A 16,059-nucleotide genomic window follows, 5' to 3' on the forward strand; every position below is an offset into this window, starting at 1 on the left:
TCATCAGAAATGCCGTCTTCCTCCGCCATTAGAGGGGAAACTGCCCCGCTGGGCTTCGTGCAGAGCTCCCCCCTTTATTACCCTCCTCATCTTCTGCCTCCTTCCTCTCGGTGTGAATTGCAGTTTGTTCAAAATTTATGCAACAATAAAACCTTCAAGAATTGTTTTCCATTGGCGTCTCCACAGATTCTCCACTCTGAGCGAGAACAGTAACCTCAGCCAACAGACGGAGCGTTTCCTCCTGATCATGTGGTTAAAGCGTCGGTTAGCGTGAACGGGCTGCTGGTTTAAGGTTTAGAGAGAGGCCTCTCCAGCAGGCAGCGCTCTTACGTCATGTGTTTATTGTTTTTCACGAATCCTTCTGGAGAAGGAGAGAGAAACTCTATCCAGCGGTGGGATTTTACCAGATATTTTTAGATTTGTTGCCTGTTTTATTCTTGGCCTCCTCGTGTGTAGAGAGTGTGTGTGTGTGTGTGTGTGTGTGTGTGTGTGTTGTTTAATAATCCATCCTTTCCTCTCCGCTCTCGAGCTAACTCGTCTCCCTGCCGGTCCGACGCTCCTCCTGTTGTTCCACCTTCTTTCTGCTGCTTCCTTCTTCGCCTGTTTCCTGAATGACCGCCCCCCCCCCGCCGTCGACCTGACCGCCCCCCTCCCTGCCCTCTGACCCCAGGCCCTCTACTACGAGGTGGGCTTCCTGGTGTGTGCGGCGGTGGGCCTGCTGTTCGCCGTGCTGCTGCCCGTCGTCGGCCTCTTCTTCTGCATGTGCCGCTGCTGCGACAACTGCGGCGGCGAGATGCACCAGCGGCAGAGGAAGAACGCCGACTGCCGCCGCGGCCTGCTGGGGACGCTGCTCTTCTCCACCTCGCTGGTCATGACGTGAGTGCGACACGTGCACGCAAACACACACACACACACATGCAAACACACACACACACACACACTGGGTCAGCGTGCGAGCTGCACCGGTGCGCTGCAGAGTTTGGTTCTCGTGCAGATGTGTGCACGCACACTCCAGACCTATTGGTCCTGCGGTCAGGACACACAGTCATCAGGCCCCCCCCCCCCCCCCCCCCCCCCCCCCCCCCCCATGCTGTTTGCTATATATAGTAAAGTCTCCGCTGCCTTCATGACCTGCAGCCTTTTCCGCTGCGAGCCTTCATCGCGGCCCCGTCCTTCGTCGCACCTCTTTGACTCCCGTCCCACTGCCTCTCCTGGAAGTCCTGAACCTGCTGCTCACCTCGCCGCTCTCTTTGGCTGGTTTAATATTCATTTTAATGCCCGCTGCATCTTCCCTCTGGGTTTATTCCGTCACGGCTCCAGCCGTCGTTTCTACATTTCAAATGCAGATTTTAAGCAGAGAGCTGATGGTTTTTCCTCCTCTGGGACTGCAGCCACGGAATTAATTCCTAGATTACTGACGCTTCAGAATACACTGACAGTAATTAATTGTTAGGAACTTGCATTTTAACACACTTCACCTGCGGCTGTTTTCACCCCAGACCTTCGCAACGTGACGCTGCTGTGGCGCCGATCGGGGTGTTTGTGTGTTTGTGTAGTTTCAATGTAGACACTCGCAATCAGCGCCCGTCCTTCCTTCATGCTGTTGTCTTCTATTCGTCCTTCATCTCAGTGGAAGTCAACACATTTTTACCCTGATCAGTCAGGGAGCAGGCAGAGACACAGCTTCTGTTTCCTCAGTGTTCGGTAGACTTTACTCAGATCAGATGGAACCGAAACCAAACCCCAGACTCCAGGGTGATGAAACCATCGGCTCAGACGGCGGTGTTACAGCTCAAACAGACCCACAATGGAGAGACCGACGCGGCGGAGGTGATGAGACTCGAGATGAAATTGCACTGGATGATGGGAGATGATAAAACCCGCTGAGTGGGCTGAGAGTCGTTTTGTGAGCGGAGCCTGGAGTTCAGCCTGCTCTGTCCTGATGAGGCTGGATCAGCTGTCAGAGGGCGGAGCCGTGGAGGCCGATCGGCCTGGTCCAGCTCGGAGCAAGCTGTGGTGATGGAGAGCTGCGCTGGCCGTCCAGGAGGCCGCTCCGTTTGCTCTCCCGTCGCTCTCGGCGGGTTATAGGACATTCCTCTGCGGCGCCCCGGCAGCCCGGACACCACAGTCTGAGAGCGCCTTATTAAATCTCCCCGGCGACCGGCCAGAGGCGCAGCTCAGGCTCTAACGAAGCAATTACAGAGCCAGAGCCCGGACCGGGACCGGGAGGACGGCCGCGCTGACATTTACTCTCCAAGAGGTGTTAGCGCTGGATTAGGAGGGATAAGGGACTCTCAGGTAAAAAGGTTAGGATATTTAAAAGGCTGGAGAACGAAAACAACTGATGGACCGAAGAGGCGGAGCTGCTGAGGTTCAGCTCCACGTCCACATGGCTGGGGAGATATGGCGCCAGGCGGCCCCACGGCGCACACACACACACACACACACACACACACACACACACACACACACACACACACACACACACACACACACACACACACACAATACGTCCTCAAATTACAACCAGTCACAAGAGATTATGAGATTATCTGACTTTGAAAGAAATGTCAAGCAAACCTGAGATGTTCACCTGAAGATAGACACACACACAGACACACACACACACACACACACACACACACACACACACACACACACACACACACACACACACACACACTGCTCATTTGAGAGGTGTGGCGTCGTGCCTGAAGGACACATGGAGCCACTTTCCTTTTTAATAATGAAGCAGATTTTCATTCCACCTGTCAGGAAGGATTTCAAGGAGGCTTCAGATTTGAATAAAGTTGGATTTCATTACTTTATGCCTTAATGCTGGATTATTCTGCGCTTCAACGCCTGTTATCTAATACAAGTCAAATACTGACAACTATTTATAAGTGAAAGTGTGACTGTAGTGAACCGAACCAGAAATGACATTTATTTTAATAAATGGACCAAAAACTTTAAGCAGGGGGGTCAAACATAAGACCCGTGGACCAAAACTGGCCCACGAGAGGCTCGAAACTGGCCAAACTTCAAAGAAATCATTAATTCCTCAGTCTGCTGTTGGCACGTTTACACACAGCGTGAAACAGAAGATCCGTGTTTCAGGTAGAAACGGGAGGAAATGTGTCCGCAGGAAGTCGATCTCTCGCCGGAATCCCGGAGGCGCTGCCGGAACGCCGCGGTTGTGAACGTGAATGAGTAATACTGTTCAGTGGGTCAGAGCGGAGCTGCGGGGATCGCAGCGTTAAGTCACCCGGATGCCGGGCAGGCTGGAAATGCTCACACGCTCCAGTAACGCCGCCGCACCGTCAGTGAGCGATCACGCCAGGAAACCCGAGTTCAGAGGTCGCTGTGTCTGATGAGGAGGAGATACTCTGGAATCAATCGGCTCATTTACATAAACGCTGATAATTAAAGCAGAAGCTTATTTACACTTTCGGCAGGCTGAATGAGGTAAATGAAGTCTGGAATCTAAAGAACCATAAAGCGATTAAAGGGAGGCGTAAACTGTCAATTAACTCAAGCATTTAAACACACGAGGCTTAATTCTTTGACTGTAGCTTCTCCCCAGGAGCGGAGCGGTGGGGGAATCTCTCCATGTTAGCGTTAGAGGGAAGTGTTAGCGTTGGCCGAGCGGCAGTGATCACAGATGAGCTTGATTGGAGTCGTTCTGGGAGCGTTTCGTCTGTACTGACCTTAAACAACCCAAACGTCACGAGCTCGCTCATTGTTTTTAATTCCATCTGCGTCCGCATGTCGAGCTGTATGGTGTTTAGTGAAGCAGACCGCCTTCACCAGTGGTCAAGCTCGTCTCAGGCCGGTTTAAAAATATCCCTCTCACGTCCAGACCTCCAGTGTGCCGCTTCACTTCACCGCTCTAAACCTCTCGACGTCCGGCTTCTCGCCGGCCGACGAGCGTGCTCAGATCCACATGTGGCGCCCGGGCTCACGTGCGCCGGCCGCGTATCGTATCTGCCAGCTGTGGTGGAGCCTCGCCGAGCGGCGTGAAGAGAACAGCCGGGGAGGCTTCAGTCTCCTCCCATCAGGCCTCATTCCACATGATTTATTTTAATAAAACGACAAAGCGAGGACGGCTCCCTCTGCGAAGGCCATGTGGAAGACTGCAGCCTCACGCCGCTCCCCAGCAGTGGCGTTCAGCGGCTGAGTGTCCGACGCCATCAACACAAAGGGTCCTCACACTCCGGGGGCAGTAATCCCTGCTAATCGCACGGGTCTAATTAATGATAATTCGGGCGACAGCGATCGGAGCCTTCAGCCGGCGGCACTTCAAATCTCAGGCAGAGTTAAGATTAGAGAAGTGTCCTCAAATGAGCTCGCCGCCATCTGGGACCGCCGGGAATAATCTGCTCACCACAACCTGAGATCAATCGGCCTGATCACACAGATAATGTCAGAAATCCTCAAGTCCAGCCATTCATCAATTTATTTTTCAATCAATTTATTTTTGTATAGCCCAGTATCACAACAACAGTTGCCTCATTACATCATCCTTCCATCCATACAGCCTCTCATCCATTATCTAGCTACCCATCAATCTGTCCATCCATCCACCCATTTATCCATGCATCCATCCATTATCTATCTACCCATCAATCTGTTCAGCCATCCACGAACCCATTTCCCATTCATCCATTATCCATCCATCCACCTATCTATCCATCATCCATCGTTCCATCCACCTGTCCATCCATCCATTCATCCATTCATCCAGCCACCCATTTATCCATCCTTTCATTATCTATCTACCTATCAATCTGTTCATCCATCCATCCACCCACCCATTACCCATCCATCCATTATCCATCCATCCACCCTCTTGTCCATCCATCCATCCATCCATTATACACCCATCATCCATCCACCCATCCATCCATCTATCTATCCATTGTCCACCCATTGATCCATCCATCCATCCATCATCCATCCACCCGTCCATTGATCCATCCATCCATCCAACCGCTCATTTGTCCATGCATTCACCTGTTCATCCATCCATCCATTCATCCATCCATCCATCCCTCACTCTGGAATAGAACAAAACATTTGAACATTATCCTAATTTCTAAAAATCTCTTTCAATAAGCATCAAAAAGTTGGGCTGCACGGAGTTAGCATGTTCTCCCTGTGCACCATGAGATTCCTCAGGGTCCAGGCTGGAACGTGGTTCAACACATCTTGATGTTACTGTCACTGTACAGCACAGATGATGGACTGATGAGTCTGGAAAATGAAATGTAAACTATGAGGGGCTGTATGTTTTCTCTCATACTCACATACATTCTCCTTTCTCACACACACACACACACACACACACACACACACACACACACACACACACACACACACACACACACATAAAGATATCAGAAGAATACTGGGTAGATGAAAGGTCTCCTGAAGAGGGGCTTCAAGGAGACGAATACAAGAGGAACCTTCTAAACGCAGTCTGACTGAAACAAACCAGAAACAGCTCAGATTCAAGAAGTGTGTTTCCTTTCACAGGGAGCGTGTTGATTATTGCATGTGGTGAATAAAACATGAATCCAAATCAATTATTTTGAGCCCTTCTGTTTCCAAACACACAGAAAATCTTTTGAAGTCCTGCTGATTTGGAGCCAAGCGACAGATTCTGCCTGAAAACATTAACAGGTGGCTAAAAGCCTCCGGGCTGCGTCTGCTGGCGTTTCACTCCTTCAAAGTCCTCCTCTGTTAAAGTGCTCGTCACTAAATTCACATCCAACAACCACTTTTCAGTCCGTGAACATCACAGACAGGAGTGTTTTTGATTCAGCTTCCACTCATCATCCATCCACCTGTCCATGTTTATCCATTTAATCCATTATGCGTCATTCTTTACACCTATCAACAGATCCATCCCTCTATCCTATTCATTGTCACAATTTTAGAGAGGAAAACTCCACAAAACTAGCAAAAAAAGGCTGTAATTTCAAACAAATGCAGTTTTTTTGCATTATTACATTTTTGGCAGAAAGGACAATTAAATACCACTTCAATCATGCAATTACTGGCAAAAAGTTGATGTGATAATCAATTTTGGGGAAGTAATATAATGCTTGCAATAGCCAGTCATTGGCTGCACAACACTGTTCAGGGCAAGTAATAAATTACTTCCCTGTAATTACTTTACTGATGTTAATGGACCAAATATTTTATTACACTTTTGGCAGGTTGTTACATTTAAAAACACTGAATGTATGATGTTATCGGCTGTTATTCAGGTTTTTACAGTCGTACCATGTAATGGTGTACAGCTCCAGAGCAGCATCCTGAACTTTATTACCTGGAGACTGATCACATGGTTCCTGCTCCTCTACGAAAACAAGTCGCAGCTGATTCAGACTCTGTTTGCACAACGCTTCAAGTAAAAACCCGTGCTTATCAGAACCAGGAGCTGTGGTTTCCCCTCTCCAAAGAGGTTCCAAAAAGTTGTTTTTGCCCGTTTACACAGAGACAGTCGGAGCATTTTTAAACGGTTGAAAGAGGAAGTTTAGCTTTGTTAACTGAAATCGTCATTTAGACAGAGCCTGAATGTCTCAGCTCAGTTTATTATCCATGCATCATGTGGAATTTATGAAGAACTGAAGCTCATTTAATGCAGGATCCACACCAGCTTGTCTCCTGTGCTTTTATGATACGTGTGATGTTAAGGCTAAAATCTCCTGAATTATTGATGAGTGGCCCAGTTTGTATGTAGACAGAGTTTTTGGCTGGTCCAGTTTTCGTGGGAGCGCAGTGGAGGGCCGGCTCCGGGAGCTCCGCAGCCTGCAGACACACTCTTCACAGCACTGCAGAGAAATGAGGGTGGACATGCAGCTCTCTGACTCCGGGCTGCTCCGACAGGCCCTCAGGCCTCCACGTTTTGGCAGTGCAATAAAAATAGTGCTCTAACATGAATACACAATGACGGGAAAATATACTGTGGGTCTTATAGGGGAGCAAGAAATGTTGAAGCATCATTTATTCAGACGTTTAATTGATTTTTTTTTTTTTTTTTTTGCACTAAGTTGATTGCAAAGAGTAATTTCAGTGAAATGACTCCTGATCATTAACTTTCTGTCGGCACCAATACATCAGCATAGCATCTGACACACACATACACACACACACACACACACACCGGTCAGCTGAAAGCCTCCCCGGGGAGTCGTCAGACACAGAGTTATTTTTAAGTGGATTCGTTATTAGTGAGCGTTGGCTTCACTGTCATAAAAGCACACAGTGAAGACAGAACTGGCTGAGTAAATGTCAGGCTGCTGCAGCTTCTCTCGGGGAATTCCATTCCAGAGTCGAGTTTCAGAGCCGTCACATCCAGAAGCATGAGAAATAAAACTTTCCTGAATGGCTGTGGGGGAAATGAATGGATTGGATGGATGAATGGGTGAACGTGTTTAGAGTGTATGTATTTATCTCATCCTCTAATATTTGAAGTCTTTCTGGCACTGAATTCTCCATCCTCCAGCGTGTTTTCATGATAAACTACAGTAGCAACGCAAAGTTATCCCCAATCAGTGTTTCCCCTTCCCACTGAATATTTTTTGTCATCAAAGGAGAGAAAATAATCCTGTCAATCTAAACCCATCACGCTTCGTCCTCTCCTCACTAAGAACCATTGATAATGCCAACCTACAAAATAAAACATCAAGTACAGCAGGGCTGTAATCGCCCACATCCAGAAAACCAAACGTAGTACTGACTCTAAACTCACACTGCCAGCTCTAATCTTCCACTACTAGCTCTAATCTCACACTACTGGCTCTAATCTTGTACTTCTAACTCTAAACTCACAATAATCCAAAGTAGTGATTTTTGGTTTTTCTCATTGCTTTTCACATTTAATGATTTTATTGAGAGTCGTTGATCGAACACCAAGCTACAATATAGACACACCAACTTTTCACAAAAAAAATTAATGTGTAAAGGTTTTTTTTTTCCTGATTTCAACACAGATTATCTGTCCCCCTCTTTTCAGGCTGCACTTTAAAATCTAAAATGATCAAATACAAAAAAAAGCCATACATTCAGATTTTTTGTTTTGTTTTTTACAGTTGCCCTTAGCTGTGCTTCACTGTATCTAGATGTATAGATTTGAATCATAAATTTCCTGTCCTATATTTTCATGCCCAACAGTAAATCTTTCTGTATGTAAAAATATCTTCCTGCTCTGCTGGCCTGAAGCCTGTTAGACCTGGAAATCAGCCATGAATGAAGCGTAGCAGCTGAAAGTGAATCACTGGGAGGCTCGGGCGGCGCCGCCCGCTCACTGTTGGTGTAGAGTGACCAGCGCGGAGCAGCGGGGCGGCGTGGAGTTTCTGCGGTCTGGAGCCTTTCACTGACTCATGAATGAGTGTTGGCGCTGCAGCGGCGCAGAGACCGGGATCAGTGACGCAGGAGCGTGAGAGCGGGGCCGACACAGCGTCCAGAGACCCGGCCGGGCCTCGCCGTGGGCCGCAGAGCGCCGCAGGCCGGAGAGAGAGAGCGCCGCAGGCCGGAGAGAGCGCCGCAGGCCGGAGAACACACTGCCAGCAGACATATGATGGAGGCATTTTGTTCCCCAGTGGGACGCTGTGCACCTTCTCCAGAAACCCTGTTTGATGCCAGAGGACTCTGGGAACACACAGTCTCAGTTTTCGTTCAAACCTCATGCAGGCCCGTCATGTAGTTCACAGCTGAGAGGGTTTTTATTTTGATGTATGGATTTTATAGACAGACGTGTTTTAACTGAATTTCAGTGAAGCCAAATATGTTTATATATGTTTTGTTTTTCAAAACGGTTTGTTGTCTTATGGATACAGTCTGAATATTTTCAATTATCAGAAGTTTTCTTTTCGTTTTGTGTAAAGAATATTGAAGTATTTCCAGCTTGGGACCTTTTTACTCGTAGTTTGCATGTTCTTCCTTGTTTTCACTGCTAGCCTTCACTCGGCTCTTTCTTCCTGTGTGGAGTTTGCATGGTGGCCCTGTGCCACTGCAGATCTCTGCAGCAAAGCTCAGCTGGTCAGGTTGATCAGTCTTTCGGCCCGTAGGGGTGTTTGTGTGTGAATCATCACCTGCTCGTCATTTATATTCCCTATCTATAACACCGACTCCCACAAGCCACCACAGCCCGGCTGAATGAGAGGAGGCGGCTGACGGAAGAAATACTGTCAGTGTTTCTTCCACCGTGATTCTGGATCCTCTTCCAGCCTCCTCTTCCCTCCTCTGCTACTTCTCTGTGATTCATCTTCTTGCCTCCAGAGGATTCTTCTTCCTCTCCTTCGTGCCCACACAGACTCAGTCGACCTGTGTTCTGGTACGAAGGCGTTCCGGTGTGATCTGCGGTGGCGTTGGCTCCAGCGCTGGGCGGGCAGAGGAGCTGCTTCAGGCTCCGTCTCCCGGGAGCCTCGCTGCATCAAAGTGGAGCAAACGGCTCTGCAGTCCAGACTTTGACCGTTTCGGTCCGATCTAAGTGAGTCTGGCAGCAGCAGGACTGCAAACCCGACCAAACCCAGACCAGGAGCTGCAGAGCGTCAGAGTTTATCCTCTCTGAGAGACACCGAGTGGCAGCTGGTGTAAAACACACAGGTTAACCAGGTGGAGACAGATAACCAGCGCTCACCATCACCAAACAAACACACAAGCTAGCTCTAGCTAAGTTCTGGTATTTGTTTAATGTGGAAGTTTGCTGTTATTGCCAAAGCCTCCAGTTTAGCAGTAATTTCTGACAAGTGGAGGGAAACAAACACAGTTAAGTTGAAAGTGTCAAATTTTTAAAACTATTTTAATAGTAGAGCATTAAAACTGGTAGAATGAAAACTGAACTGAACGTTCATTGGTGATTATCAGGTTAATTTTAAAGCTGTGTCGTATTGAACTGAATCCACTGCAGAAGACTAGAGACTGATTAAACTGATCACACAGAAAACTCTGCCAAACACAAAGACTCAGCTACATTTGAAATACGATTTATTTTAAAGCGTCTTCTGAATCCAGTGTTAAATAACCTGCTCTTCATTTCATCATTCACTCTGACATCTTTTAAATCACACCAGCAGTGTTTGCCTGAAAGGTGAATTATTTTTACTTCCTTGTTCAACATTCTGCTGCTACGTTGTGAATTTCTAACCTGCTCTTCACTTTATTTCTGGAAGTGACTGAATCAAATGCTTTAAATTATATCGTCTTGTAAAATGTGAAAAGGGGATCCATAATGCATTTCTCCAGCTGTTTCCAGGGGTGTCCTGGGTATCAGATAAATCGAGAAGGCCAGTTAAAGGGGACAAAGTGGGTAAGAAGGAATCTAAATCCAACCAAACCATCGTGACGACGGCACTGATCAATTAAAGAAAGCACAGTTTAAATCAAACGATGCTAAATAGAGGAAAGAGGCTCCTAAAACCCTGTTTTTTAACTGTAATTCAGTGTTTCGCCATAGATGGGAGTGTTTGCTCTGCTGAGGATGTGTCAGGAGGAATTGTGTCAGTCAGCACTTCACATTGTCCTCCACACAACAAGCTGCTGCATTGTAACCGAACCGCAGCCACCAGAGCAGGCAGGAGCCACGAGCAGCCTCCGTCCTCAGAACCCCGCCGCCGAGTCACAAAAACCAGCAAATCAGCCATTTAATACGCTTCTCAGAGAGCGTTTGTCGAGTGAAATCACCCCAGAGTGCTAAATAATTACTTTAACATATAACATCATGTGTCATTTATAATAAATATAGTATGGAAAGTATCAGACTGAGAGCATGTTGTCTTATTGCTTATGAATATATAAAAATGTGAAAGGTTTCTGTGTAAACCGTGTCTGTTCTCACTCACATTAAATACACTTCATCACATTTCAGTGAACTTGGTGAGTTAAGAGGTGATTTTCTGTTGATTTTCAGCTGCTAAGAGGCAAAACACATCAGTCTTTGCAGTGAATGTTTAAGAAGTCTCATGTTTTGACATTAATTACAGAAATTCTACAAATCTTCAAAAAAGATCTTGATCTTTCTTGACTTCAGTGCTATTTTTTATTAAACCCTGAATCCCGTCGAGGCTGGACAGCGGGGCTCTCTGGTCTGGACTCTGAGAGGCTGGACGAGTGGAATCAGTCTCATTCCTGCTCTCCACATGCCGTCCGTGTGAAGACGGTCCCAGCAGGTCCACAGCGTGTCTTTGTCCTGGGTTTGAAAGTGCAGTTATTCAGAGCGGAGTCCACAGCGATCCGTGTCTCTCTGGATAATAGCGGTCCAGTCCCGGCAGTGTGAGGCAGGCAGGGCCGCCCGGCCGCTGTCCCTGCCTCCCAACTACAATCACACTCAATGTGCACCATTGTTGTGAGTTAGTAAAAGCCACCAGACCATGTCACCCCCCCTCGCCCAGCCCCCGGTACTGGCCTAGATTCAGCGGCTCTGCGCTAGTTTGATGCTCTTCTTGCTCTGCTGTTGTTGTGTTTCGGCCCTCGGGACACTTTCATGTGTCATTTGGCTCAGCGGGGAATTAAAACCCCTTTTCCGAGTGGTTAGAGGTGAGTCTTGCCCCTGTGGTCACACAGAGCAGAGGGTCTGTCCAGGAATCCACCGATCAGCTGAGGAGAACCGTCAGTGGAACCTCTGATAAGGGTTAGTGGTTGATGTCTAATCCTGCATGTTTATATCTGTCTACAAAAATCTGCATTTCTATGTTATTTTCCATCAGTGACCTGATCTGATCCCTGATGGACTGATGGTGGCAAACCAGTGCTGAGTCAGTATTCATTCATTCGTTCACTTTCCTCGCCGCTTGGTCCCTTTCAGGGTCTCGGGTTGCTGGAGCCAATCCCAGTTGCTCATGAGCGAGGGCAGGGCTCGCCCTGGACGGTCCTCCAGCCTGTCACAGGGTCAACACCGAGACAGACAACCAGGCTCTCTCACATCCACCTAGGGGCAGTTTAGGGTCGCCGGTTCGTGGCGTGGGAGGAAGCCGGAGTAGCCCGAGGGAGCCCACACACACACACACACACACACACACACACACACACACACACACACACACACACACACAGTGGGATGGTTGGATGCAGACAGTTGGATTCAGGTCCTTTATAGATAGTACTCTATGTACTGAGTGTTTCTCGGTCGTATGTGTAACCCAGCACAGAAAATGACCTATTTTCTGTTTTTATTGGTTTAAATGTATTTGTCATTTTATTTTGAAAAACATTATTTTGGAAAGAGGAAGTGTTGTTTGCTTTCCATAGCTTCACTCTTCCTGTGTTTTGGTCACATTGGATGATCTTGACCTTCTCATTCGTCAAGAATGACGTTAGTCCCGCCCTCCATGCTGTGGACCTCTGCGCATTAGTTTAGCGGATATTTTCCACTCAGACAATGAGAGAGAGGAGTTTTCAGAGGGTCCGAGCACAAATCACGGGTCATTCTGTGGATGGGAGCACAAACTGTGAAGTCACAAGGCTGCTTCCCTGATCGTGTGGTTGCAGTAAAACTTCATCTTGGTGAGTTTCCATCCTAGCAGGCGTTGTAAACAACTATTTGTGCTGTTGAAATGATAACACCAAACATGTGTTTTGTTAGTGGATGGGAGCACAAACTCTGAGGCCACGAGGCTGTTTCCCCGACCGTGTGTTTGCAGTAAAACTTCATCTTGGTGAGTTCTGAACCATGTTGCTGCAGACGCCATGTTAGCTTCATTAGCAATACACTAAAGCTGATCGCGGGTGGGTTTTTATGTTTTAAGGCAACAGAAATGCAACTTTTGTTTAACTTTTGGTTCTGCCATTGGAGATTTAAGTTTATAATAGTACCACAGTGTATTTTATTTTCATTTTGCACTGTTTTCTGGTAAATGTGTTGGTAATATTGATCTTGAATGTACTTTTTCTGTTCCAAATTGTGAAATGCTGATTGTGGTGTTGAAGTGGAAGCTCAGAAAGGCTTTTTCTGCCACAAGGGATAAGTTCCAGTAATGTATCCCTAAAGAAAGATAAAAAAAAAGAAATACTTGTATTTCATTTGTTGATTTACAAAGAGATTAAAGAACAGTTTAAAAATCAATCATTTCATTGGTTAAAAATATACACTAGTAATCATAAATTCATGGTTAAATCAGTGTCAATGAGAGGGATAAATTCATTTTTTACATGAGTTAAAAAGTCAGTTCATGTACAACAGATATTTTGAGTTAAAACATGCATGTATGTTATATTGCTGAATATTGGTACATTGGTAATATAATTTGATTGAAGATAAACAAAAAGCATAGCTATGTAAAGAGAAAGGATAATGAACACTGTTAGGTTGTATACAATAATACTATAATTATTGTGTGCAGGCTAGGTATTATAGCTTGATTAAGAAACCTCCGGATTGGACGTTGGAACGCTGGATACCTGGATTCTTCTCTGGACAGAGATGGCGAGTCAAGCCCAAACTGAACCAACCTTTGGACCGAGGAGCATCAGTCTTCTCTCACAACCAACCAAGTGGTAACAACACAAACTACCACAACACCGGAAAAGGAACTGAACTGAGATAAATCACGACTATACGACTACACGACTAAAAAGGACGAAACAAAACACTGAGCTCAGTAAAGACTTGTGGGGTTTTATTTTATTTTATTTTATTTTCGAGATGCCGGCTTATTGTGAATTTTGTTAATTGTATATAGTTTTGTTTGCTTATTTTTCCTGAAATATTATACTCGTTCTTGCTCATTTCTTGCCTCCAGCCATTTCATTTCACTCAAATCTCAGTTGTTCCTGTACTCCTGCCGAACCTAGCAACTGGTCTATATACTTTCACCTTATTAACATCAGTCAGGGGTTACAGTAAGCTTTGGCGAGCCAGCCAGGAGCCTTTTTCTTTTTTTTCTGAACATGATTTTGAATTTTTAACATTGCCAGAATGGATATTATTCGGCGCGAATCTGTGAAAGTCCCAAATGCGGTGATTGTGAGTGAAATTGCTGGAGATGAGCAAATTGATGAAGTAATTGAATTCCTGAAGAAGTATGGGTCAATTTCAAGAGTTCTAAAAGTAGATGACACTAAATCTGAGTTTTTTGACAGTGTCATAGTCGAGTACAACTTTGGTACAGCTGTTGAAGCTATCGATCCATTGCCATACATTCATGTATCTGAGAGTGGTCATAACTATAAGATACAATCGCTTGCCAGTGTTTACACTCAAACAGTAGGTAATGATACAACTCAGTCATATCTTGAAGATATCAAAAACCTAGCTAAGATGAGTGGCAAAGATTTTGCAGATGTTCTGAAAGACATGATGTCACAGATTGCAGAGTCAATCAAAGTACCTGAAATGGAACAATCGGAGCAAACTAACCCGCCTGAGAACTCATCTGAATCTTCTTTGATCCAGCTCCAGACTACAACAAAGCACAGTAATGAAAGTGCACAACAAACTACTCATTCAAGTTACACTGCGAGTAGCCCAGCTCACACCATCTCCACGCATGATTTAAATCCTCCAGAAGTACAACGTGTGGTGGTAGAGCACATTGTGAAAAGAGAAGATTACTCCGTTCACCAGTTTTCACAGAAGCTGAAAGCTTTTTCTGGAAAGGAACCTCGACCAACCTATGAGCCAGACTATGATACTTGGCGCTCCAGTGTCAAACTACTGATGACTGATCCTTCTTTATCCAACCTGCAACAGTCACGAAGAATCCTTGAGTCACTTTTACCCCCAGCAGCTGATGTGGTTAAGCACTTGAACCTCAATAGCTCACCTGCAGAATACCTTCAGTTGTTAGATTCTGCCTATGAAACCGTTCAAGATGGTGGAGAACTTTATGCCAAGTTTCTCGACACATTCCAAAACCCAGGCGAGAAACCTTCGTCATTCTTGCAACGCATTCATGTAGCGTTAACTCACACTGTGAAACGTGGTGGTGCCTCAAGTAACGATTTTGACAGACTTTTAGTCACACAGTTTTGTCGAGGTTGTTGGGATGAGTCCCTTTTAACTGCACTTCAGTTGAAACAAAAACGAACAAATCCCCCAACATTTCCCGATTTGCTTCTCTTGCTACGCACTGAAGAAGACCAAAATGCTGCCAAAAGCATGCGCATGAGACAACATTTGAGCAGTACCAAACAAAAAGCGACATCTCATGTGCAAACTGTAAAAGGCTGCTCAGATGAAAATGCTAACATTACAACCTTAAGCACAATTCAAGAGCTCTCAAAACAAGTGGCAGAAATCCAAAGTCAGCTGGTAAAACTAACTGCCAAACCAACAAAACCAAAAGCTTACAATATTAAAGGTGCACCCAATACAAAGCCGAAAGAGAAATCAAAAATAAACCAAGTGACAAAGGAACCCACAGAACGAACAGTCAAAACTCAAAGTACTTCGCCCAAACCGTGGTACTGTTTTCAGTGTGGAGAAGATGGGCACATCAAACCGAACTGTGAAAATGAACCAAACCCAGCTCTGGTTACCGAAAAGCGGAAACTGTTCAAAGAGAAACAAAAGAAATGGGAAGCTGAAAACCCCTCAGCCGCTAATGAACAGTTAAACTGAAATCAGTCTCTATTGCGGGGCAAATGGGGACTGCACCCAGTCAATCTGGTCCCACAAAGAACAAACAACACGCTAACCTCAAACAGTCTATCACTAAACCTCAAAAGTATAGTCTACCAAAAGGGTTAGTCGGTTCTAAATGCACAGCTACAGTTAGCATTTCTGGTGTTAATGTGAACTGTCTGCTTGATTCAGGGTCACAAGTGACTACTGTCACAGAGTCCTTTTACAAACAGAACTTCCCAGATCAAACTCTTAAGCCGCTGTATGACCTTTTAGAAGTGGAGGGTGCTGCAGGTCAGCCAGTCCCTTACTTGGGTTTTATAGAGATGTGCGTGACTTTTCCCAAAGACTTTTCAGATGCAGATATTGATATACCAACTTTAGCACTTGTCGTTCCAGATGCTCACCCGAACAGTCAGACACCAGTGTTAGTGGGAACAAACACCCTTGATGTCTTGTATGAAAAGTATTTAGACATTAAGTCTCCCGAT

The 16,059-nt window shown here is 45.9% G+C and overlaps 1 protein-coding gene across 2 annotated transcripts in view; it reads left to right on the forward strand.

Moving 5' to 3' along the window:
• prom1a (prominin 1a) overlaps nucleotides 1–16,059 on the forward strand; it is a 65,442-nt gene that overhangs the window by 23,884 nt on the left and 25,499 nt on the right. For both annotated transcript variants that reach the window (XM_030101494.1, XM_030101500.1), the window contains one exon: nucleotides 671–876. In XM_030101494.1, coding sequence (XP_029957354.1) covers nucleotides 671–876 — 206 coding nt within the window. The remainder of the gene's footprint in view (nucleotides 1–670; nucleotides 877–16,059) is intronic.

The sequence above is a fragment of the Salarias fasciatus genome, chromosome 2 (assembly GCF_902148845.1).
Source record: "Salarias fasciatus chromosome 2, fSalaFa1.1, whole genome shotgun sequence".
Classification (NCBI taxonomy): Eukaryota; Metazoa; Chordata; class Actinopteri; order Blenniiformes; family Blenniidae; genus Salarias; species Salarias fasciatus.